Raw genomic sequence first — 26,886 nt, 5'->3', positions numbered from 1 at the left:
CCAAAAACACCCTATTTGGATACGAAATTGACTCCCAAAACCATCCCAAACGCCCTACTGAGGTTCCAAACATTCTTAATGTTTTATGTATGAAATAAGAGGTCATAATAAGTTTTTATACATGCTAAAAAATCAAATGCTTGAATCTACCATGTATGTTGATTCATGCTCTACAACTCACTACTCACTAGCTAAATGAATTCTCTTGACTCACAAATGGTATGAAAGAGTTGTGAATGTGTTACCATAATTCCTTAGCTGTTGGAAATGTCCTTAAATCAACCAAGGGTTAATTTCTCCTTTCTTTTAGTTTTGGAGTTTTCTCCCACCTCTTTAACTAATCAAGGTCAAGGTAAATGAGTTACTAACTCATCTAGAGAGTCAAAAATATTAGAAATATGATTTCAAACCTCCAACAAAAAAATTAGGATTACTAAGGAAACCCAAAACCCACCTTAAAACCCCACCTAGGCATTTCCATGACCAAAACTCAATATAAGGCTTGGATGAAAACTTGGAAGGTTATGATATCATTTCTTACCTTAGAAAATCTGAAATGTGACTAAGAGCATATAAGTTTTCACATTTGCACTAAGTTTGGGAGAGGAAGAATTATGAGAATGAAAAAGATGAAGATAGGGGACAAAAAAAAAAGGCTAAAGATAAGGGATAAAGGGGAGCGGTTCAGCCAAATTACATCACCCTCATTAAACAAAATCAACCTTTGGTTGAAAAAATGGTGTAATGACCCTTTTAGTCCTTTATCTTCCACCTTGACATTAAAATGACCCCTTTTTATACCAATTGGGCCTAATACAAGCCCAAATCCAACTTAATTGGTTCAAGTTTTTTTAATAGGTCTAACGGGTCGATATAAATCCCCTCAATTTAACCCGTAACTATTAACCTGAGTTTTGGGACGTTACATGTTGTGAATCCATTTTAATCGATTCTCTCTTTATATTTTGATAAATTACTTTAAAAACCCATACAATAATTGATTTTTCTTTATATTATTAAATATGTACCAAACACAACAATCATTTTTAATAAATTAAAATTTTTACAACTAATTATTAAATAAATTATTACTTCTTTCTGAATAAATAAAATACTTATATACAAAAAAATCATAGAATCAACATTAAAAAAATGTATGTTGCAACAAATGTAGTTTGGACAACAAACTTACAAAAATATTGTAAATCACTTAAAACTTGCAAATTAAACTATTAGAAAGAAAAAAAAATGTTAATAATCCATTTGAAAAGAAATATAGGGTAACTATAATATTAGTCACCAATCTATTACCTCTTTTATATTTTGGTCATTAAATTACTTTTTGTGACAAAATTGTCGTTAATGTTATATTTTTATCATTCATCGTTAAAAACAATTAACGGTGTTATTAACGAAATGCTAATTAGGAGAGACAGAAAATGTTGTAAAAAAAATATACATCAATACATTTTTAAAGACTGTGATCAAAATAGAAAAAAGGCATATCATTAGTGATATTTTTCTAAAAAATAATTACAAAAATAGAAAAAAAAAATAGGTTGTTCACTTATAATGTAGTTTACCCAAATACATATAGCCAACATTTACCATATTGTTTCAAAACGACCGATTGCAAAACATAAAACGGTTGGTAAGAGTGACATTGAAATGCATAGCAGATAAGATTACGGAGGGAGGGACAGAACAAGAGAAAACAGACTGCTTTTTCCAGGGGAGTGGCAATGACAAGCGCTACAGTTACAGCAGCATCCACACTCTCATGGCTTCACAGCTTTGGAGGAACCCAAAACGAGGCAGCAAAAGCAGCAGAAAAAAACAGGGTCTTCGTGGTTTTTGCCCAGAAGAAAGCTAAAAAGACTCGAAAGGTTAAGCAAATTGTTTCCTATCTAGTTGAAATTTGATTGTATGCATTTTTTTTATTTTGTAATTTGATTGAGTGGTTGTTGATAATGATGGGTTTCAGATAATGTTGAAGGAGGATGTGGAATACCTGGGGAAAAAGGGGCAGCTTTTGGACGTGAAAGCTGGGTATTTCAGGAATTATCTTTTGCCTATGGGAAAAGCCCAGATTATCACTCCTGCTTTGCTCAAGTATTTTTAAACCTGAATCTCTGTTCTTTTATATTTTTAATTTGTGTTTCCTTTTCTTGCTTTTACAATAGTATTCAATTAAGAAATGGAAGGATTAGTGTACATTTGATTTGGGATGATTAATGGTTTTTCCCCTCAGGGAAATGAAAGTGGAGGAGGAAAGAATTGAAGCAGAGAAGCAAAGGGTAAGTTCAATGACACATGTTTTGAATTTTTTATGTTAGCAATTTGGAAATATCATTGTGGTCATCTTTTCCCATTAGTCCACCGAAGATATTAGTGATTTGAGAATGAAAGAAAGTTTGCTTTATCAAAATTGAGCCTTCCCTGTTTGGAGTGAAACTTTTCATGCAAGCTGGTTTTTCTGAATGTATTTGCTTCGATGGTACGGAGTAATATTGGAGACTGCTTCTTTATGGTGTTGTGGTGTTCATTGTTCAGTTTAATTGAAAACTAGTTTCATTTGCTCCAAGCCAGTATACAATGAAGAAATTATGTTAATGTCATTTCCACATGGTGTTTTACGGTTGTTTCCTAGCTTCTTGTTTGCGGTTTCACCAGTTTAATATGTTATATTCATGTCCGTGGACTCATGAATCTTGTTAGATGATCTTGTTTTACTCCAGGTAAAAGAAGAGGCACAACAGCTTGCTGTAATATTTGAAACTGTTGGAGCTTTTAAGGTGAAGCGAAAAGGTGGAAAAGGAAAGCAAATTTTCGGAAGGTGAGTAGGATCCGAATCCACACTAAGCAGTTCATATGTTAGGTTTTCACTTATCATATTTGACTCTGACATTCAATTGTCTTTGTCAGTGTTACCGCTCAAGATCTTGTAGACATTATCAAGGCACAGCTTCAAAGGTATCGACCTTAAAATCTGTGGGATTTAGTTGTTAACAAGCATCATAACTCTGCAATTTGTTCACAAAATTAATTTGCACTAAATAAGAATTCAAGCTTTTTGCCTTAGTTTATGAATATGACCCACTATCGTTCTTGATTGCATCTGCAGTTACAGAGAACAATTGAAACTGACAGACCAATACATATATTTAGTTTGGTTTGGACAATAGTTATGAAAACACAAATCATTTGCATTTTGTTAGTGAATTGCAATATTATAAAAGTTTGTGTGCCACACCTTTGGTAACGATATTAAGTTTGATTTCTACATATATTTATAGCTGGAAGAACAGCCTTCCAATTATGGTTTCCCATATCCATTTTTTTGCAGATTGGGATATTATATTTACCATCCTTAGTGGATTCAGTTTAGTTATTCGAATATCCAACGGATATTGCTATTCAAATAGGAGAACTCTGATTGATATTTAAAGATTTATAGATGTCCGATCCACCTTCATCCTTAAGCTATGGTTGCTTAATTTTTCAACTTCTCTTGTGTTGATCTGTAGGGATGTAGACAAGAGAATTGTTTCTCTTCCAGAGATAAGGGAAACAGGAGAATATATTGCAGAGCTGAAGCTCCACCCTGAAGTTACTGCTCGAGTCAGAGTTAATGTTTTTGCTAACTGAAGATAAGTTCCTCCCTGAAAATGGGGAAGCCAGCTCTGACAGCCACCTTGCATCAATCTAGGGTATGTGAGCATCTGAATCTGATCATAACATTGACTGTAAAAGTAGGAGTCCCTTTTTCTTGCAGCTCGTCAGTGAAAACCATTCCTTACGTTGGTTTTGGTTTCTTACAAAATTTTGCTATCGGTAGTTGCCAGTTGTTACCCTTATCATACGAGTACTTTAGAATGAGACTTCAAGGAATATGAACTTTTTGTTCTCAAAGTCTACAGCTAAGGTACTCCGATTCTTTGGAAGATTCTAAAAATACATGAAAAAGAAAATAAAACTCGAAAAGAATTAAAGATGCCGGTGTCGAGTGGATATCTGTAAAGTAGTGGAACATAGAAAGAGAAGGCACTTGTCTTCTCAAGACCTTGTCAATTATACTTTAAACAGTTGAGCAACATACGATAATATCTGATAGAGTTTTCATGATCCCAAATGGAGTCAAAAGTTTGGCAATGCTGAGTACTTGAATTTTTGTGATTGCAGGAGGTACAAGATCCGGGGCAACTTCAAAAGGGTGTTTGTAGAACATGTATTAACTTTCTTTGTATTTCGAGTTCTTCATTATTCTCTTTTAGAATGTATCGAGGACGTTGAAAAGTATTCTTATAGATTGTTCAAGTTTTATCTGAAACGGCTATTTTCCATCGCTCTATTTTGGGAGGGGGTGGTATTTGTACGGATTTTTTTTATCTGGTTCATTTTACGATCCTGATTTGTACTGCATGGGAAAATGTTCGGTGGAAAAATAAAAAATTGTTGCTGCCCAGGATCGAACTGGGGACCTTTAGTGTGTAAGACTAACGTGATAACCACTACACCACAGCAGCAAGATGACTTCACGTCGATGTTATTTATTAGAAATTATATGCCTTATGACACGAGTCATTAATATAGCTCGGTGAGAAGTTAACTGGGGATGGGGTGATCAGACCAATCGCAAATTTTAAGTTTCTCATTAAACGTGTAGAGAATGCTTGTTTAATAAAGTAAAATTTGAACAACAAATAATTTAATTACATGCACGTCAAACTTACAAGTAGATAATATCGATACAAAAATACTTTTCCATTCACACATACCTTTCATTTGGTAACTACCATAACCATTCAAGAAAATCAGTATGAAACACATTAGGTAGGCAACATCTCACCAAAAGAGAGAGACTAACCACACCACCTATATTGTTTCATTGTTTGGTTTTATTTTTCTGGTCAGTGGAAAATACTTTAAAATATAAAAAGTAAAAAAAAATAATGAAAACCAAATTAAACCCACAATTTTTTTAAAAAAAATTAAATTTTTTTCGGGGTTATTATTACTAAGAGAGCACACCATAGTAACTGTATAATAATATTATTGGCTTATATAGTTGCCAAAGGTAGCAAAAGCGTTAAAGCTTTGGTCACTTTCATGACTTGACCAAAAAAGATAAGAGAGAAGCCGAGAGATTTGGATAGCCAACCAGCTGTGAAGTTGAAGGCCACACTAGTTTTAGATATACATGGGCATCATCAACGGTCCACATGTCACCCTTAAAAATATACGCTTTATGTAATGCATATAGCCTATTGTCATCAGCCCATGCGGTCGGTTCCCATGAGATTTAAAACCCCTTTTAGTAGTTTAGGTTTCAAATTTTGAGTGGTCTTTAGAAATTGACACTTGTACAAGTACACTTGGGTGAAATGTTTTGGATGATAAATAAGTATAAATGATAAACCTATTGGGAAAGCACTACTGATGTAATCGTCTACACAAAACAAAGCTAATTAGGACATGATCTCACGCAAAGTGTCCACGTGATTTGCTTAGCAACACTCACCGAAACCTACACTTAACAAACTCCAGTTATGCATAACAGAGTGGGTAAATTGATCAACTCACCCCTCTCATTTCTTTCTTTCTTCATAAGGCCATGCCTTTTCAATTTCATATCATAAAATTGACCATGGGTGATAATGTCATTTAAGTGACTTGCAAACTAAGGGATATTGTAGTTAGTTAATTAGGTGTAGGGTACTTTATTCTAATTCTGATTATTACTGTTAATCAATGAACATGTTACGTATTTCAACAATAATGATAAACGGGATGTAGCAGCAAGAGATGGGGTGGAAGCTTAAAGCAGGGTAGACCATTAAAAAAGTATAGGAAAAAAATGGAGTGATCTATAAGTTGGGCAGTTAAAAACTCAGCTTTGCTATCCATTTATTCCTTGTCATTTGATGAAACAGACTGTGGCATGTACTGTGAGAGTGAAGGAATATATATATATATATATATATATATATATATATATATATATATATATATATATATATATATACGAGTATTTTTAGCTTTATTAATGAAAATCCAAAAAGAAAAAAAGGAAGCTCACAAAGTAAAGATAACCTAATCCACGACTTTAGTTTGTGGTGGTGCCAAACCCTAGATAGCCATTCCCCCATAATTCTTGTGTGTATTTGCTCTTTTTTTAGTGTTATACATCACTTTCTCTTTCAGATAAAATTTGAAAGGAAGAAAGGCCCATAAAATAAAATATGCTTCCATCACTCACTTCTCGTGAATGGAGGGCAACCTTGAGTACTAACCACTTACTAGTTCAAAGTATGCAGAGTGGATCATCAGAAAAATGAAAATCAAAGAATACAATTGACAATTGTGAATAATATTGACTTGAAATGATTTAATTATATATGATTCACATTGATTCGTGGTTTTTTTTTTTTTTTTGTAATTTAGTAATGGCAATCTACCAAAGCTGGTGTGGAGAAAACAATAGCTTGTTGGGGTGCTCCGAATTGGAACTTGGAATCACGTGGATCATCTTCTGGTGCAGGAAGATTAAGATCCAGTTGTAGAATATTTCTAGGCTTGATTCCATCGCCATTTCTGGACTCGATTGGACTGCTACTAGTTTCAACACTCACGGCAGCTTGATTGCCTGCAGCAGCAGCCGCCCTGTGCCGTCTCATGTGGCCTCCGAGGGCTTGACCGGACGAGAATTCAGAGCCACAGATTGAACACTCGTGAAGCTTATAACCCTTGTTCCCATGACAATTACCCTTGCTGTTGTTGTTACTTGCTTGTAAAGCAACAACTGCTGGATTTTTTCTGTTGAATTGATCGGCGTCTTCGATAACATGATCTTTGACCGCCGAAACAGGTGGTTTTTTGTCATCCGCCATGGCTCCCTTGGGCCTCTTGTGGCTTGCCTATGCCCTCCCAGTGCTTGGAACGACGGGAATGATCGGTTACAAGTTTTACACTCGTACGCATAAGCTCCGGTCTTGTTTGTAGTCACGGTAACCATCTGGAATTTCTCTCCATTATTGCTCCTCTTCGGACCATCACTTTGTGCTAACATGATCAAGCAATTAGCCATGTCTTCCTCCTCCTCTGTGCTCTCACCGGAAGTCACCGGTGACGATATCGAATTGTATTCCTCCGCCGGTCCACCGCCGCAAGCACTTGACGAGCTAGAAGTCACGGTGACACCGAACGGGGACAATGATCTTTGACGCTTGGTACGCTTGCCTTTGATGATCAAGGCTTGACGATCAACTTCCTCTTGAGCTTCCATAACCACCCTTCCCTCAAAAACAAAGAAAAAATTGTGGTAAAGGCAATGAAAATGAGCCAGGTGACCTGACAAAGTAACAGAGTAGGAGCTACAGAAAACAAAAGAATGAGGCAAAGATGGAGAGAGTAGCGAGATTTTTATATATAGCCATAAGGGGTGTTTGGATTGGGGAATGTGGATTCCCATGGGAATGGAATCCACATTCCCCGTTTGGTTAGTCCGGGAATCCTATTCCCGGTAATGTAAGATTACCAATAGTGGATTTTTTGGGGTATATTACCGGAATGTCATTACCTCCCTTTCCTTAGGTATTGTTGGATTACCGGCGTTTTGGACTAAAATGCCCTTAAATTTTTATTTTTTTTCAAAAATATATTTATTCTGTCATCGAATAATAAAAATTTTACGAATGTTAAATTACAAATTTATCCTTAAATTATTTTAGATTTACAAAAAAAAATCTATAATTAAAATTTTATATAAAGTTCAAGGGTTTAAATAAAATTTTACCCTTTCATTAAACTTTTTTTTATTTTTAATTTTGTAAAAAATATATAAATATTATGAATTTAATTTTTTAAAGAAAATATATAAATATTTTCCAACTTGTAATATTACACAAATATATAATTAGGACAATTTGGTCAAATATACATTTTAATAATCTTTTATTCCTTTAACCAAACACGGTAATCTTACATTCCTGCTAAGCCAACCAAACACAAAATACAACATTCCAGTAATGTATTCCTTGGTAATCTTACATTCCACTGGTAATCTTATATTCCGTGAACCAAACGCACCCTAAGGGTTGTTGGTAAATTGCACTTCAGTGCCAAAATCAATATCAATTCGTAGTTTAAAATCAAAGTCAGATGTTAAATTGAAGTAAGTAATAAGAATTCAATCACATATCATAATCAAAATTAAGATTATCTTCAGCTCACATGTATTACTTTATTTATCATCTTTAGCTTAATAAAAAAAAATAAACACAAGGACTATGTTTACGGACAGGGATAGGCAAAACGGTATTTGGGTACAATCATTTTTTAAATTTTCTATATTTTTAAAGGCAAAATTTGATATAAATGTCCGTAACTACGTGCAGTGCCCAATTCAACAAGAAAAGAGAGGGACACGACTCATCAACAATTCAAAATTAGAAAACCATGGTAATTATCCTGAAATCATTTTTTTCTTCACATGCTGATGCCCTAATGTTAGTTTCCACATCTAAACCAATTAATTGGCCAACCTAATTAGATTATATTATAAAATATACTTTTTTAGTCAAAAGTCGGAAATGACTATCCAGCTCAGTTGGTAGAGCACGAAGCTCTTAATCTTGGGGTCGTGAGATTGAGTCCCACAGAGGGCATTTCATAATTCGGAGGTCTCCTATGAAAGCTGCTCTCAACCTGACGTTGGGGGCAACCTACTATCCTACCTCCACTTACCTCATTACATATGACCCTTTACCTCATTACATATGAGAATGAGGGTAACTAATTTAGTCAAACGTCGGCGTTTAAGTTGAATAGAAACAAAGTGTCAGCTGTAGCACTCTTACAAAACCAAACCAAGGTCTAAACTACTGTCTGGAAAGCAACAGAATGAAATAAATAAAACAAAGAGAAAAGAACTAGAAAATCTCTAAACAAGAGCCGACCATTCTTCTCCCTCCAAAGCATGAAGCATTGAAACGGAACGACAAGAGAAGATCAAAGAGAGCTGCAATCGGTTGATCCTATTCTGCAGCAAACCAAGGAAACTAGTGACTACGGCGGATCAAGAAATCGTCGGTCATCCGCAGCTTGAAGAGTCGCTCTATTTGGGGCTTCTTCTACCTAGAATCCGATCAAGTGACAAGTCACCAAATAGGGAATAATTTGGCTGTGAAACATGCCGCAAGGTAATTGATCATCTTAGCAGCCATGGAAGTTGGAATATAAAGATACTTGTGTGAAGATCAAGCTGAATACAAATGTTTATTTCGAGTATTGGATTAATTAACCATCCAATACTCCTCTAAAAGATTGCGCACAAAAGAATGTCCGTCACACTGTATCAAAAGAGTAAATTATTTTAATTTCTTAATTTAAGAATTTAATTTTTAATCTTAACATTTAATTAAATATAAAAATAAATAATTTAATTAATGTTTTAGATCAATATATTATTAATAAAGTTATTATTAGACTGTATCTCTTGTTTTCTCGCAATAGATAGCACTATCCATGTAATGGATGGTAGGGTTGAATCCAATTGCTCAATCCCTCCTTTCTTCTTTCATGATTTGACATCTATTGTATTTTACCTGAAATTAGAAGAAAAAAAATAAAGTTGTCAATAGGTATTCTTTTGCCTATTTTCTCCTAGGGTTTTCGCCGCCTCGATTTCAGCTTATCCACATCCTCCACTAATTTGTATTAGCTAAGCATCAGCCATTTTGCTTTTACAGAACAGATGAATGTATGGTTTAATGTAAGCTAATTCGACAAAACCTGCAATTTCTTTTTCTATCTCAAATTCCAGACTGCATAGGGCAGCCTTAATCAGCTGAGGAAAAGAGTGAACCACAAGTGTTTCCCGAACCAAGTAATTAGTAGAACAAACTGCATAATTAATTGATAACAAAGTGATTAAACAGGTGCATTAAGCTTGAATCTTTGCAGACCAACTTTATAACCTAAAGTGTTGGTGTCGTTTTGCACTTGTTGCTGGAACTCGGTGTACGTAAAAGGTTTGTATTTAGAGCTGTGGACGACGCTGCCTTTTTCTGGGAACACAAAGTAGCATACGGAGAGTCGTTCCTCCTGCTTGTTCACTCTCACTCTATGTTTCACACTCATGTATCGGTCGTCGCTTATAGCCTGCGTTATATACAAACCACAAACACATTTATGTTGTAAATATTGGATAGATAAGAATGCAGGTTGAGTTTAGGGGTCACCTGCATCATGTCACCGATGTGGACTAGAAGGGTGTTTGAAATTGGGTTAACCAATAGCCATTTATTGTCCTTGAAAATCTCGAGTCCCCCTACTTGGTCCTGGTTCACAATGGAGAGCAGTGAGCTATCAGTATGCTCCATCATGCCCCACGACTTGTCGACCGAGGACCCAGATGGGTATCGGTAAAGACGTACGAATCCAGTCGATTCATCTAAGCTACACTCGGTCTGTTTAGGACACAGATTCAGATTCTTCACCATTGCTTCAAACAAGGTTGTCGCAATTCTCGAAAGGTGCCTTCCATATTCTTCCAGATAATGCCTAAGTGAAATTAAAAAAAGAATACATATTTCCCAATTATCCAAATAAAGCAGTAAGCAAAACTTAATCATCATTTAGAAGATAATTAGAACTGGGGAGCAATAATTAATTAAAGACCCCACCCTGTAGGATATTCTGCCACATTTGTTAACAATGAAGCTTCATGTTTCAAAAACGGGGTATGGAAAATGAAAGAGGTGTATTATTGGTTTATGATACTGAAAGGGCAGGGATCCTAAAGTTATTGATGCTGACCTTGCAATTTGCAGAAAGAATCTGGGACAGTCCAATCAGTTGGTCACTTCATTGGGTTATTATTGTCCACCCAGAAGCAATACACATCTGAAGAAATAAACAAGAAGCAAATATATACCTGAAATCTTGAAGCCTGGGATCCTCAGTCTGAAACAGCGGGAGTTGGTGAGCGGGAAATTCATGCCTTCCAACCAATTCATATTAAAGGCACCCCTTAGGGCATCCCCGGATGGGGTTAGGACAGGGGTGCCCCAAAAGTAAGAGAAAGGGTTAGTGAGTAGGGCTTGCTTGGACTCGAAGGATAGCGAAAACAACATCCTCACATGCTCCTCCAGTTTGCTCAAAAGGGTGGGAGGAATCCCATGGTTTACCAAACGAAAAACACCCCATTCTTTGCAAGCTTCTCCCAGCTTTACGTGGCTAAGGCACTGAAGATCCACCACGGGAATAGGGACTGATGATGGCGATGAAGAAGATGAATCTTCCATGGAGTTGAGATGGCGAAAGAGTGGAGGGTAGGATTCAAGGTTGCTCATTTCAAGCATATTCTTTTTGGCTTTGTTTAATTCAACAGCGGCTGAAGGAGTGAGACACCTTATTTATTCTGGTTTTGTATTGGTACATGAGAGGAGATTTTGTCTTCTTCAACAAGTTCATTTATTCTGGGTACGTTCGTAGGGGGCCTTGGGGCCCGATTGGATTAATGAAACATGTCTATCTGTCTTTCCTGACTAATTACATAAAAGAAAAAAAAGTATTTATTTATAAATTGTCTTAAATAAAAATTATTTTAATAAAATTTTTGCATTTCTGATCAAAATATTTAGAATTCCTAATTATATTTTAAACTATTATATTTTTCAAAAACAATTATATTTTTTTGTTTGAATTTTTTATCCTAGTTATATTTTTATCAATACTCTTAGTATATCCAGTATTCACTGCGTCTGTGCATATGCTTTAATTATGCTAAGTTTTTAATTACTATAGTTAAAAACCATTCGTGGTAAGTTTTTAATTTTTATTCAAAACTAATAAAAGTTAATGTGATAGGTTTTAAGTCATTGGTTTATTGAGTACTTCAACTATTAAAAGTTATAAGATGGTCTTTTGATTATAAAATATTGTTTTTAAGTCCTTTGATTGGTCACTCGACTATTCATTGTATTTTAAATTCGTCATTTTCCAATAAAAAATTGATGGCATTTTGATTTGGACGTTAACCTCCTGACTCAGATATGATATAATATAAACATAGAATCTCAAACGACTATCATATCTTAATTAGCATGTTAATGTTCAGCTCAAGCTACCATCAATTTTTTAAAGAAAATGAAGAGTTTGAAATACAATGAATAATTATGTGACTATTTTGTAACTTTTAATAGTTAGAGAACTTAAAAAGGCAACGTTCTATAGTTAAGAGATTATTTTTTTTATTTGTATAATTTTTCATTCTTGTTTTACTTGCTTAGTATTTCATTTTATATAAATTTAATATGTTTGAGATCCTGTATTTTGTGTCTAAGGGTTGAAAATTTGATGAGAAAAGCCCAGCTTTGGGCACAAAAACTGACATGATGTTATTGTATTGTATCGACCGAACTCAAAGCCCAACAGACCTGCCCTTTATTTGTTAGAACGGACCTCCGTCCTGTAACTTAGCCTCTTCTTGCCGAACTTAGAGCCCACTTCCAGCGATAAGCAAAGAGATGCGCTCAGAAAACAAGAAAAATCGGGTAGAGAAAGTTGCGGAGGAGAAGATGAATAGAAGAATTGTTGAGAAGCCTAAACGAGAAATAGCCAAATGTAGGGAAGCTAGTGATTTTTTGTTGGAGAAAAAAGGATCAGAAGCGAAACTGAGGAAGAAAAAGGACTCAAAATGTAGAGCCTGAATGCAGCTCAAAAGATTCAAGCCCGGTTTCTGTTCCTGTTTTCATCATTATTTTCCTAGTTCCTACATCAGGTTGGTACTCGTCAATTCTGTAAGTATGTATTTGATTCTGTTTATGTTTATTTGTTAGACTGAATTTGGATTCAAAGGCAGAAGAAGGGTTAAACCCAAGGAGATTATCACCAGAGCTATGGATGCAAATCTCCTCGTAATTTGATGGGAGATCCACATTGGTTATGTTCCAAGTCCAACCTTGAAGCTATTACTGCATACTTTGGATCAAATTTCTTTCTAGATGAGCTTCTCATTAATTTTCTTGACCTTTCCCTTGTGATATCAGCCCCTGTAAATTTTTCCAGCTGCAAAATTCTCTAGTCAAAGATATACAGCTTGCTAGTATCTATTTTCAAAACTTGTGTCCATTCTCGCTTCAATTTCTCAACTAAATATGGTTTAAATTTAAATTGCTTACCATGAAAGATGTGGCTGACAGCCAATTGAAGCCATTTCAAATTTCCTGTAAATTATCCAAAACCTGATTATATAATGAGATATTAATCAACCAGATTAAGTAAGGCACAGTCCCTACACCATAATTAAATAATCACATTGCAGGCAGCCCCGGCTGCAGGAGTCAGGGAGTGGAATCTGGGATTAAGAATTATTGTATTATGTAATTTTTTAGTAACAATATTTTTTTATTATCCGGTTTCTGCACCTGCAAGAAACCTTGGTTGAAGATTGACAAAAACATTCTGGTATCACGGGAACAAGAAGCAGAAGATTCAGGTTAACTTTAAATCTCGAAATAACTGTTGTTCATTCTCCTAGGCTTCTATTGCCCATTCCACTACAAAGGTTACCCAATAAGAAAAGTTAATTAAAATGGGGGAGTAAACTTTAACACAAGTAGGACTACCTTTTTCTTTCTTAGTGCTCAAACAATTACACCCACTTTGGATCATGGAATCTCACTTTCTGAAATGACAAAAGTAGGATTTCACAATAAAAAGTTTGATGGCTACATGACATTGTAAAGATGGAAATATTTCAGTGGTGGAATCAGAAGAGAACATCCATCGATTATGTGCTTTGTGTAAAGAAATAAAACTCTTCATGGTGTATTGAAAGCAGAAGCTGGATGACATCAATTTCCATTTTTTACGCCTAAAGGAAGAAGGCATGTTAATGATTCAGCACTATCAGGGCATGGAAAAGGATAAGCAAGTTTTAGCAGACAAATAGATTATATTAATTAAATAATGCACTAGTTTTTTGGTACATAAAATGTGAACAACATTTCTCCCCACCAACTGAAAATATACTAAATAATCATTTGCAGATTGAAATGAATGTAACCCTGAAACCATTGGCCTAATTCTACCCTCTTCGGCTTTGGGGATGAAATAAGGACCCGTGCGAAGAAGCAAACCGAATCCTGTGACTAAAAAGAATAACAGATAATTATTCTTTAGAACCTAAGAGCAGTTATGGCAGGCACCTTTTGTTCTCTGCTCACCTTGTATTCTCTCCTGGTCCATTTCATTCCAATTATAAACGCTGAATATTGATGAAAAGTAATAAAAAAAGGGGGAAAAAGAAAAAGTAGTTAAAGGTTAACTTGGGAGATAATGGTTGGGATAGCTTTGCTTTTAGGCCACCATCTGTTTCTGCTCCATGTACAATTGCTCCACCCAGGACGGGAGCATTTCAGCACCTCCGTTGTTGTTGTTGTTACGGTGACACTGCTGCTCGTCGTCAAAACTTAACTGCCCAGCAAGAGGAGGGTCAACTACGAGAGACTGCACCCAAGACACATCAGGCTCATCAGGAGTCGGTGATATAGCGCGAGGTGCATTTCCCAAATTGCTTCCACTGCTTCGGAACCCAAAGGAAGCAGATTTTCTTAGTTTGTTTAGCTCTTCTCCATGTATGCCCCAGTCTAGTTTACCATCAGGGGAAACCCAATCTGATAGGTTAGATGTCATCGCACTTAATGAAGAAGCCGGTGAAGAAAGCCCTGAATGACGGTTTACAGCAGTACGCTCAACAAAGCTCTGGCTCCGCTTTGCAAAGGCAGCCGACCTTGAACTTAAAACTGCCGCTGCAGATGGCCCAGATGGATCAATCCAAAGGATGCAGATGCCCTCAAGGGAGAGGATGGCAGATTTGATGGGTAGCTAGTGCGGAGCTGCTGATTAATATTCTGGGGCGTATGAACTCCGTTGGGAGATTGCAGCTGAGATGCTGAAGCATCAAGTGAGAGTCCTTGTATTTGTGACATAATACTAGGATCAGGAGATCCAAAAAAGTCTTCAAGGTTAGTCGGCTTCACCCCTCCAAACCTGTTTAGCTCACTAGTTCGGTCACCAGAGGCAAAAAACGCTGTAGAATTGTTCCAGCTGGTTGGGGAGGAAAGGCCGAACATCTCATCAATCAACTGCTGCTGCTGGCGGCGACGATGACTTTCCAGGCCCAATAGTTCCATGTCTAAATCCATATCCCGAGCACTAATAGTAGTTTTCAATCTACTACCAGGAAGCTGCAATGTAGGAGGCATGATATTTGACTGATTTGGCCACATTGATCCAGCCATAGGAGAAGAGGCACCAGATGGGGTCAAGGGCGGAGTTGACGTCGGAGGTATCATAACAGATGGGGAGCCAAGTGCAAGTGGGCTCAGGGAACCCATGTCCAGTGAAGAACTAGTAGCCAAGTAAGATCTCGGCGAAGGCACTGCTGAACCTGTTGAAGCATACAAGGGACGAAGCTCCTCAGGCTTGTGAGCAAAGAAACAAACCCTCCTCGTGCAATTAGTCTCATCCTTGCATAAACGAGTTCGGTACTGAGCAGGATGAAGCCAGCACTCGAAAATACCATGAGCATACTCACAGTTATCACCTTGCCTACAAGATCCCTTACGAAATTCAGGGCAAGGGACACAACTATAATGATATTTCCTAGGATCACGCCTCCTTGCATTCTCCCCAGGGTGAACAAAGGGGCACTCAGTCCAATCATGAGAATAGGCCCTCGAACAAGGCTTGACCTTGAAGGTATACATTCTAAACTCGTCCGTACCATAAATTCCATTCTTAATGTCCGGAAGAGTAAGATCAACGGGATACTCTTTCTTCTCAGTCCCATCTTTTGAAACTCGGGCCGTGGTGTACTCTTGCTCCTCCATCCCTCCCATTTCATTTCCTAACTGAGCAGGCAAGCTGTCTATCTCACTAACACTGTCACTTCCTTTCAACAAAGACTCCAACACCTTCTTTCTCAAGCCAAAAGTCGAGTTACAAATGGGAGCAATCAAATCACCAGGCCGGTTACCATTAGCATCAAGAGAATCGACATCAGCAGAAGCATGAAGCAAGGTTTTGACAACCTCAGCGGAATCAAAGGAGCCACCAGCAACTGCACAGTGGAGAGCCGTGGTCCCATCCGAACCACAAGCCCTGTTAACATCAACACGTCCACTTTCAACAATATAATTCACCACATCCCTGCTCCCAAACAAGGAAGCAATCAAAAGAGGTGTCATTTCTTCAAACCCCATCTTCTTCAAACCCAATCGCCTTCCGTACCACAAGCTTGGCTCATCGATATCATGACCCTCTTCTTCAACAGCAGTTTTAAAGGCAATCAAATCATTTGAAGCCGAAAATTCCAACAAACCCGATAACTTTTGTGAAACACCATCTTCTTTACCAGATTCGCCCTCCATGATTAAACCACTTTGAGTTGCCTTCCTCTTTGGACAACTGCACATGGAAATTTATCTTCTCTGCAAGAGAGAGAGAGAGAAAGAGAGAGAGAGAGGCTTAAATCCCACAGTTTATGAAATCAAACCCAAGGCATCATAATTTTTCCCCGTAAAAGCATTCGAATTTTGTAGATAAGGATCTGATCATTAAAAACCACAACCATTAACTACATACCAAATAAACTCACCCGAGAATTAAAAGAAATCAAGACATAAGTTGAAACCAAAAAGTAAAAACAGAAAGGAAGTTACAAAAACTTGATAAAAATAAACCGCACATGCAGAAACACTCCACTCCAATCCCAAACATGGTACTAACACACGAAAAATAACTACCCCAACAATAAAAACACTTCAAAGTTTCATTCTTTTTCACATCTTTCCCGCAAAGAAAACAGAACACGAACAAAAAAAGAAACATAGAAGAAAACAGAGAGACAGAGAGAGAAAACATACCTTCGAACACACAAAATTTTGAGGACAAGAACAGAAACCCAGAATGTCTCTTTGAGGTTTCTGGAAAGGGAAAAAAACAACCTTTGTGTGTTTTAAACTTGAAAGTTCAAACCCGAGCTTAAAAGAGGGAGAGAAAGCGAGAAATGAAAGAAGAAGAAAAAGGCAATTATTATTTTTAATCTCAACCTTAAACTACATACATAAATTCAAAAATAATAATTTAAAATCACATATAATAAGCTTTAACAACCTTATGGAATTAAATATTTTAAATTCGGAAAATTTTAATTTTATAAATAGTTTAAAATATTTTATTCTTATAATGAAAATAGTCAAAAAGAATGAACCTCTTTTTCCCTCTAAAAAATTGAGACCCATCAAATGCAAATGCAAATGCACATGAAATTGGAAATTACACTCAAATATTCCTTTTTCTTATATTTGGTGCGAAATGTTTACGTGGGGAGGGGTCCACGGAAGGAGCGCTTAATGTCTACCTGCTTTCAAATGATAAACTGACACGTGTTGTATCTTTTATTTTTCGTTTGTGGAAACGGCCACTCCATTTTGAAGAATCCGGATTCGTCACGATTTCCGCATTCCGTTGGCCCTAAGTGGATGACGTGGACGTACCTGCACCGTCAGCAAGATTATTATAAACCCGACTCGTAAGTGGTATCTGATAAAGTTAGCCGACTGTGACATCTTCAATCAAGGAACTGCAGGACGGAAGGCGTACGGCGTGGAGCTTACTTGTCTGTGAACGACGTGGGCTGTGAGGATAAATCTTGGATACTGTTTTAAGGAGACGAAATTTGTTGATGCTATCGACGAATCGCAGCGTTTCGATACATTCTTAGAAGGTTGTCTGTCCTTTTGTTGGAACCTTTTCGTCAATTCAATTTAATATTCCAAAAATCAAATGGGAGACTTAAATTATTATCGCAATTTTTATGACAAGGTGAAATCCAGCTTTAACTTGCAAACTAGACATTGGTATAATAATTGAGGTGGGATTAAGCAAAAATTTCAATTTTATTAAAGTGTAATTCAATTTGATTTTATTTATATATAATTTTAAAATATTATAACTCAAAAAAAGTACTTAAAAAGAATATATGTATATACAATTTTAATAGAATGGAAATGAAAAATATGTGATGATTGAAGCTTAATTTCTCTCTTAAATTTCAAATAATATTTTTTATTAAATTAGGGTAAGTATAATATAATATTTGTTCTAAATATAATTCTTAATCATTTGACATTTAATGTTCACGTCTCTAACATTTCTGATGTTCTAATTCGAGATCACAAGTAATAATAATAGTTTCTTTATTGCTGAGATTGAAGGGATGTGATTTGTTTTAAAGAGGAGTTAGAGTAGTAAAAATGAAATGAATGGTTAGAGAAAAGTCATTGGCGTGCTGCAAGTGTTATTACTTTCTCAAAAATTATTTTTTGGAATAGTAACTCAAACTATATTGTTAGAAAATGCACCAAACTTGCACACGTAGGATTACCTCACGTATTGGGAAAAAAGTTAAAGTTTTGCGTTATACAAGATGCGAGTTTTCTCAAACATTGATGCACTTATCAAAAAATACAATTTAATATTCAAATTAATGATCTCGTGTTACATAAAATGTGAGATCCTCGAGATATTAAAATGTCAAGAAATTTTTCACGTGTAGTATTTAACATACCTCGCGTTATATAAAACGCGAGTTATGTAGTTTTCCAGCCCAAACCGCAAGCGCTTATAGGCATGTTCGAGGGGTATTTTTATGTATTTAATCTCAATTTTTTTCTTAATTTATAAATTAGAGGCATTGTATTATCATTTATCTTTCAACTGAGGTCAATATCGAAACATACGAGATATTATATGTGGGTTAAAAATCGCGTTGAAAATAATTTCAAAGCTTGTTGTGTATAAAGAAAATGCTAAAATGGTTTGATAGGCATATTCAAGGGGTTTTTTACGGTAATTAATTTGAAATCTTTCTTAATTTATAAGATTAGAGACGTAGTATTGTAACTTATCTTTCAATAAGGGTAATATCAACAAATACGAGACATTATAAGTGAGGTAAAAATTGCATTCAAAATGGTTCCAAAGCTTAATTTTCTATATGAAAAAAAGCTAACATGACTTTATAGGCATGTTCAGGGTGAATAAAAATCATATTTCTGGAAGATAATTTAAACAAATTAATAATTAAAACTTAATTAATAATTTAAGCAAAATTTAACATTATATTTGATTTGATGGTATATATAAAACATAAAAATATATTCTAATTTAGAAGTTATACCTTTAAAGATGGATTCATATTTTTAAGTTTAATGCCGTGGAGTTGTCTTCTCAGAACAAAAGAAAGCCTGCAATTGTCCTAATAACTGTCCGCGTAATTCATACCATCAAGTTTAACAAATTGACTATAACAATCTATGTACTTGTTATGTTTCATGTTTTTGAAACCATGAAGCAATCTTGTTCTGTAACATTGTAACATTTTACATAGAGATTGAATTTTAATTTTAATTAGTATTGTCTATTTATAGTTATTTTTGTTATTTTATTATATATAATACAATAAAATATATAATGATTAAATTAAATTCAAAAAGGATCAAAGACCTCATGTTTCGCAAGCATCGAGGTCCGTCCAAAAGATACGATACTTGAAATTTTTCAAGACATGTCAATATATCGGAGACTTCGTGTTTTGTGTAACGTGATGCCATTAATTGAAATATTAAATTATATTCTCTAAAAAATGTAATTACGTTAGAAAAAAACGCGTGCCGTGTATAACGCGAGACATTTACTTACTTTTCTTAGGACGCAAAATATTCATGCGTGTTCAGATTTTAGGATATTTTTAAAAAATCTGGTTTAGTTTTAGGGTTTTTTGTAGGTAATAACGCCCGAGCGGCAATAAAGGACTCCCCACCTCTATAGTTTACATATAGGAATGGGACCCAATTGGAAAAAAACAGATAAGTAAAGTCCATGGATGAACAACAATAACTTGCATTTTTAGTCTAAAGTAAACAAAAAAAAATGCAAGATTTTAAATAAAGCAGCTAACAAATTAGAAGCACAACTGAGAGAACAATTTTGATTGTAATTTGTAAGATTGATTGAATTTGTGATAAAAGATGTAAAAAGTTCCCAGCAACAAAGTAAGCCGAAGCAATCAAAAAGTCCTACACAAATTGCAGAAGGGGAGTTTTCTTGATCCACAAGGTTAGCTTTAAATGGAGTGGACCACCGCCCATCCTCTCTGCCTTTATTTATTTTTCCCTTAAAAATCACTATGCATTGTGGAAAAAGCTAGATGTTGATATTGTAATTTTAATCTTAAATCTGTTAAAAACTATTCAATTAAACAGCTAATAGAGTGTCTATGTTGCTTCCATTCATCATCACTTCCAAATTTAGGCTCCAGAAATAATATAATCAAAGCATTAAGGTCCAAAAAAAAACTTGGTTAAAAAAGATAGCATTGGTTAGATACAGTAGCTTTAAGATGAGCATTAAAGGTACGTAAATGCAACCTATAACAGGAGAAACATGAAGGAACCGACTTTAAATTTGTTCATTGCCGGGTTAAAACAAAAAGCAGTGACCTACAAAACTTGGTAGCTTTAAATAAGAAACATAGCCCACAGGGAAAGGGGCTCTAGCAATCTACGAACAAAACAAACAACAATAAGCAAGTAGGACGGTCGAGTAGGACTCGTGGTTTTAGGGACGAAAAAGGGTTAGGCAGCGTAGTGCTAGAGGTCCGGTCTCATTGTGTATTTGAAGACATTCATTGGACAAGGAGAGCGTTATACATTCTTTGGTAAATACAACACAAAAAATAATATTACCCCAAAAGAATGCAAGATTTTAGATAACATACGAGCTACATTATGCATTTAATTACATGGTCAAAAAGATGAAGAATGGAGCATCAGTTGAGATTAATTTTCGCAGGAAGACGTATTCCAGGTGCTTGTTCCTTCACAACATCACCTTCACATGCAACCAGTTTCAAAACAGATCGAGGAGAGAGATTGTATTTTTGCCCAACCTCCACTAAGCTTCTCCCGAGAACTTTCGCAACCCAATCTTCGATAGCCTCCCTTTTGTCAGAAAGCCAGGCAGCAGCAAGCATTTGTACCATTACTTGTTCACCAATCTCCAATGCAACCTCTGTTCCCACTGTCCTTTGACATTGTGAGCTGATTTCCTTCACAATTTTATCAGCAACTCCATCGAAATCGAATGGCTTGAAATGTATCTTTTTATGTACTTGGCTAAATAATTCTTCCAACCAACTTTCTGAGCTTTCAGACATCGACTCACTTTTCGAGTGCCCCAAACCCATGTCCTCCTCATCTGCCTCCTCCACAGGGAAATTTAAGTCCAGACAAGATCTAGGCACTTTGTGTTCTCGTTCTCCTGTGTCTGTTTTTTCTAGCTCGGATGACTCAACAACATCCATCGTCTTTCTTTTATTAGCAGATGTAGAAGTGGAAGCTTCTTTAACTGTTGCAACCCTGACGCCCATGTAGTTGCTTTTGCTTGCATCATCAGATGCAGAGCCAACCAGGATCTGCATTTGCCAGTTTTTGGCTCCAAGAATTATTTTCTCAGGGAATTTGACGACTTTGTTCTCACAGATAACTTTTACATTTCCTTTTGTGATGGAGGATGACGTTGTTATAAGAACCATATTGTTGATGCTTATTTCTCGTCCACGTGAATCTGGAAATTTACCCGTTCTAATAGCCAGGTCCAAACTATGTTGGACACCATAATCAGCCTTATCAACATTTTCAAGGAAGACAACGGAATGGGGTTTCTTTCTTAGCTCCTCCGCAATCAAGTCGGACATTGTTTTCCCTCTAGACATCTCATCATAACTACTCAACTCTTTGCATTCAAAGATCGAGTTTGAGTGGCCAAGTTTGTCTTGTGAGCTCAAATCCAAGGAAACTACGCATTCCTGGCTGCCAAATAGTACGTCAGCAAGTGCTGAAGCAATTCTTTTTTTCCCGACTCTGTCCGGCCCGAGGAAAGTAAGCCAATTATCCCCTTTACAGTTAATGCCACGAAAGCTTCGATACTTGTGCCTTAATTGGGATACAGCTTGGCTGACAGAATTAACAGCTTCATCTTGCCAGCCAACTTTCTCAGCTAGAGCTTTCCTAATGGACTTGTAATCTCCTAGATCAAACTGCTCTGCTGATGCAGGACCGGAGCATGATGAAGATTGCGCAAACTGATATGAAGTGGTCTCACTATTTGCATCAAATTCAGTAGACACGGAACCTGAGAAGCGCTGAAGATGTTCTTGATGATTTAGCGATTTTGTGGTGTTCGATTCCCGACTGGTTGATGCATATATCGTTCCCAACTTTAAATCTGTGGTGACTGGAGGAACAAATGAAGATGGTGTGCGTCCAGAACAAGAGCTCAGACTTTGCCGAGGGTGATGGAACCAGGGCACATCTTTATCAGTTTGCTGAGTTACGCTTGGAACATCCACATGCAACACGGAGTGGAAATTCATATTCCTACCTTCAGAAGTACAGGATATTGATGGAGTACTTTTTGGTAGAAAATTTGTTTGCATGTGAATTTGCCTGCTGGGACTTTGATTGGGAAATAGACTTTCATTAATAGACAGGTCTCCACTGCTTGTTCGATTCTGGTCTCTGGAAAACTGAGGACCCTTAACAATTGGAACTTGAGACATGGAGGGATTATCTAACTTGGTGACTGTCGGAGTACAGTGTAGACGTTGGCAAATATCATTCCATTTTTTCTGCAACCCCAAAACCTTAGCACTTAACATGGATTCACCAGCTTTAGTCTGCACTGAATGACGAATCACGTTCTTAAAAAAACAATAATTTTATTAATGAAATACAAACATATGGTCAATGCTTAGAATGGATAAAAGTCGAGCACAAAACCGAAGATTTCAAAATCTAAAGTGCCAACTCACCTTTGCCACATCCTCTCCTCGGCTTGTGTCAACAGCTGCCATTCGTAACCAAGAAGGCAAGTTTTCTGAATACTGATCAGCAACCGAAACTGTCGATCCTGCCTTCTTCACGGCATCAACTTCTTGTTCATACTTCTCATTGCAAAGGTTACATCGAGGAATAGATTGATTCCGGCCACTTAAAGGACTCCTCAAATCTGATGGTGTAGGAAATAAGCCACCAAATGGAACAAACGACCTCATCAAGCTGTAAGAAAATCATGACTGTGAGATCAAATGAGCGGAAACTGCTAGAACCTAAAGTGCATATGTTTTTTGCCATTTTGGATAAATGAGAATATCATTCATCCAAGAAGAAGCAGGACTTAAAAACTAGGTCCAGTTCTTTGCTCCAAAACCTAGATACATAACAACTTAATACAATATTAAGATATTATAAACTGACATCTGCAACTCCACATTAAAAGGGCACAAAACATCCACCTGATACCCTGAATCTGATATGGGATCAAATATTTAATAGCCTTTATCACAAAAAGTGCAACTATTTTATTAGTATTGTAAAAGACAAAACCGTGAGACATGAAACCTTTTTCTAAACAAGTAGTAGTACTACATCACAAATATTTTATTGAATGCATGTACTGGAAAGAATCACAAGATTATCAAGTGGATAAAAGCAGCTGACAGTAGAACCTTTTTAATAACAAAAACATAGGTTCAAATCCAAATAAAAGACATTGGAAGGAAAACAAAATGCCCACCTGGATTTGGGGTAAGCTCCATCAAAAGAACTCTTGGAAGAAGTAATAGGCAACAATTGCAAATCCCAATCTTTTTCTACATTGGGAAACTTATCACAAAACTTCCTATATATTTCAACACTATCTACAGCTCCCATCAACCATAATCTCCTTCTATAAACTTCCATTAATCCTGCTAATCTCAGAACCAAAGGACTAACAAAATCACCTAACGCCCCATCAAAAATCAACCCTTTTAAATCCCCAAAATGTAAAACCACTCCCCCTCCTCCAGATCCATTACACTTCTCCAAAGTAGCTTCTACTTCCTTCAACTTTAACCCCATTTTTTCATCATTTCCCTCGTTAACAATCTCATTAATCTCCTTTTCAATCGATATCACAACTGATCCAACCAAATCACCATCCAAGATGCCAGATTTCCCCTTTGTTAAGCTTTCTGTAAATGCCCTCAAAGCTTCCAAAGCACAAACCCCAACAAGCAATGGGCTTTTCCCGCTCTTTTTAGCCATAACTTCACTGATTCTCTTACAATTCTCATCAACCCCATCTTCTTGCCCCGGAAACAGTAAATTGTACCCGACCCGACCAAAAACTGAATCCGTTAAGTTACACAGAAATATAGGTGGGCAATGGGCACGGGAAAACCGAGAAGAAACTTGGGCTACCGGCGGCCGAACTAATGCTAACTTTATGTCACAACTCCGAAACCCGGCTTCCCCAAAAACCCGACTAACAATCGGATCATCGAGAATAGATAAAATTAAGTACTTAAGCTCAACCTTCAAAATTGCCTGCGCTTGGGAGCAACCGGTGGCGTTAGCGTTATTGTTATTGCTACTGTGTAACTGTTGTAAATGGTAACTTTCTGGATGACGCCGTTGACTGGCTTGTGACCGTTTGATTGCCGCCATCAGTGAGTTGGAGATCGGAGGGTCCTCGACGGACTTCGATGAAGGTAAACGGTCGAGTGAAACTCCGACGGAAAGCTCCAACGCGCGGAATTGAAGTCGAGACGGGTACGCGCTGCTACGTGTTCGTGTACATGCCTCTCGGAGTGTGGATGACGGTAAGGAAAGCAGCGCCGACACAGCGTGGAGCGATGTCGTTTGTGCATGGCTTCTTCGACGCGCTACGGCCACAGCCTCGTCTAAGGCCCGTGCCGCTTCTTCCGTTAAGAATTGCCGAGCTGCGGTTACCGACGTCGGCATCGCCGGCCAGCACAAAAAAATCTACACAAGAAACAAATATTGATTTTAAAAACCCCTAACCCAGACCCCATACTGAATACAAAGACCATGAAAACCCATTAAATTTACAAGTGAAAAAACTATAACCTACTAATCACTGCTTTGCAAAGATGAAAGTAAAAGAAAACGAACTAAAATAAAGATAAACCCAGATGTTAATTTCCTACATAAAGAATGCACTATTCAAAAGCTTTAAAAAAACGATACCTTTATTGATGGGTTCAAAGGGTCCTCCCACGCCCAGCTAATAAAACCATAAAGAAACAAGGCATAGAACAAAGTAGCTTGATAATATCAGAAATGGAGTCCTTTCCAAAAACCTAAGAGAATTTTCTCCGAATCAAAAGGAAGGAAATAGTTTAGAAAGGGTGGAGACCTGAGGCTTTAATTGAAGAGTTGTTTTACTGATAGGCAGAGGAAAGGGAAGAGACGCCGCTTGAAACAGCACCGGCGATAGCAAAATCGATAAGAAAAGGAACAATTCCGGATTTTGGCAGGAGACAGGCGGAAAAGGAGATGAAAGAGGGTAAAGAGGAAGGAAACGGCAAGTTAACCCAATAGTTTTAAACTAAAAAAACATTTAATTTTACATAACAGCAACCAATAATTCTTGTGGGTCCATAAGTCTGATTCGTAATTAACCCAATAGTTTTTCTTCCAGTGAGTGTTTACTTCAAAAACTTTATGGAGGAAGCGTGGAACTTGGAAGGAAGGGGAGAGAAACAGAGCCAATTTTGATATTGTTGGTTTAGTGTTTGCATTGTGGGGTTGTGTGTCAGCGGAAAAGGAACAAACAGATGGTGCGCATAGATTCTCCATCACCCAAAACTAAAGATATTCTCACCATTCCCTTTCTCTAGTATTATTTCATCTCATTGCTTGTTTTGTTATGAATAAACCGTCTAAGAAATACGTTCATTTCCCCGTATAAATAAATAATCTCGGATTCTTTTTCTTGGTATTTCTGCATCAGATTTTAAAGATTAAAAACAATTGATTATTTAACAAAAGCAATAAACCATTAATATAGTTTGGGTTTAGTTGATCAGAAGCAAACGGGACAAATAAAAGAGCAGTGGAGTCACTATCGAGATGGCTTTGAGCCTTGAAACCAGCCTTTTCTACCTTTTTAGGGCAAAGAAGATTGAACCAAATTAATAATTAATAAAAGGTACTGAGGGTCCTATTAATCAATATGTGTACGTATTAATTAAGAAATTAAAAAGAAAATAAATAATTATTAAGAGGACAAGAAAAGATTATGAATGAGCCAATTCAATTCAGAAATGTCCACCACATGAGCGTCGCAGTCATGGAAAGGGAAAGGTCCACCATTTTTTACTATGCAATTGCATCACTTTTTGCACGATAGCCACCTTTCCTTATTTAAGCCACCTTTCCTTATTTTCTAATTCATCTCCTTTAAACTATCACTAATTCGTACTAGGATGCATGAACTAGTGTTAATTCCTTTTTTTTAACAATTATTTCTTTTTTATTCCAAAAAATTATAATATTTTTTATAATTTATTTATTTCAATTTCATATATTTTATTTAAGATCTATTTTTTATCAAAATAATAAATTTGTTAATGTCATGTATGAAAAATATGTTATGTCAATTACATTTTTTACGGTGTCTAAAAGAATATATATATATATAAAAACTTTGTTAAAAATACATTATATATGTTGAATACACCAATATAAATTTAACCGAATGGAGATGATAACGATAACATACGTGTATGGATCTTATTTTTAATAGTCACTTTTGTTTTTGTAGTAGACTCAATTTATTACTTTCGTTTTTATAATATTTTCGCATCAATTTAACTCTTAAAGTTGTTTAATTTCACCACCATGTACCCTAGCACTAACTTAAAACCCTAAGGTGACGTTTGGTTCGCTAGAATGTTTCTTAGGG

The 26,886-nt window shown here is 36.3% G+C and overlaps 3 protein-coding genes, 1 non-coding gene and 2 pseudogenes across 6 annotated transcripts; 1 reads left to right on the top strand and 5 right to left on the bottom strand.

The window, feature by feature from the left end:
* The first annotated feature begins 1,670 nt into the window (after positions 1-1,670).
* On the top strand, positions 1,671-4,239 carry LOC120148312 (50S ribosomal protein L9, chloroplastic-like). Of its 2 annotated transcripts, none has more exons than XM_039161468.1 (7): positions 1,671-1,886; positions 1,985-2,112; positions 2,252-2,297; positions 2,739-2,836; positions 2,926-2,973; positions 3,528-3,711; positions 4,181-4,239. In XM_039161468.1, the coding sequence occupies exons 1-6, from the start codon at positions 1,743-1,745 to the stop codon at positions 3,646-3,648; spliced, it is 585 nt and encodes a 194-aa protein (XP_039017399.1). In that variant the 5' UTR covers positions 1,671-1,742; the 3' UTR covers positions 3,649-3,711; positions 4,181-4,239. The 2 variants fall into 2 exon arrangements, with proteins under 2 accessions (XP_039017399.1, XP_039017400.1); XM_039161469.1 differs by having other exon boundaries at positions 3,528-3,710; positions 4,168-4,187.
* Positions 4,240-4,453: 214 nt separating this feature from the next.
* Positions 4,454-4,526, bottom strand: TRNAV-UAC. Its single transcript has one exon. It is a non-coding gene; the product is annotated as a tRNA-Val (tRNA).
* A 1,882-nt stretch (positions 4,527-6,408) lies between these two features.
* On the bottom strand, positions 6,409-25,093 carry LOC120148264 (annotated as a pseudogene).
* LOC120148263 lies at positions 9,779-11,406 on the bottom strand (annotated as a pseudogene).
* LOC120148262 (zinc finger CCCH domain-containing protein 66-like) lies at positions 13,978-17,055 on the bottom strand. The gene is given in 3 exon segments (XM_039161429.1): positions 13,978-14,840; positions 14,843-16,499; positions 16,935-17,055. Coding segments are annotated over 2 exon segments (2,118 nt in total). The 5' UTR covers positions 16,485-16,499; positions 16,935-17,055; the 3' UTR covers positions 13,978-14,364.
* On the bottom strand, positions 20,816-25,498 carry LOC120148261 (protein SMAX1-LIKE 6-like). Of its 2 annotated transcripts, none has more exons than XM_039161428.1 (4): positions 25,164-25,498; positions 23,710-24,939; positions 22,946-23,192; positions 20,816-22,810 (listed from the first exon to the last, which is right to left on the bottom strand). In XM_039161428.1, the coding sequence occupies exons 2-4, from the start codon at positions 24,918-24,920 to the stop codon at positions 20,903-20,905; spliced, it is 3,366 nt and encodes a 1,121-aa protein (XP_039017359.1). In that variant the 5' UTR covers positions 24,921-24,939; positions 25,164-25,498; the 3' UTR covers positions 20,816-20,902. The 2 variants fall into 2 exon arrangements, with proteins under 2 accessions (XP_039017359.1, XP_039017358.1); XM_039161427.1 differs by having other exon boundaries at positions 23,710-24,941; positions 25,167-25,498.
* Between the last annotated feature and the right edge of the window lie 1,388 nt (positions 25,499-26,886).

The sequence above is a fragment of the Hibiscus syriacus genome, unplaced genomic scaffold (genome assembly GCF_006381635.1).
Source record: "Hibiscus syriacus cultivar Baekdansim isolate YM2019G1 unplaced genomic scaffold, ASM638163v2 tig00110956_pilon, whole genome shotgun sequence".
Classification (NCBI taxonomy): domain Eukaryota; kingdom Viridiplantae; phylum Streptophyta; class Magnoliopsida; order Malvales; family Malvaceae; genus Hibiscus; species Hibiscus syriacus.
This window is presented reverse-complemented; position numbering and strand designations above follow the sequence as displayed.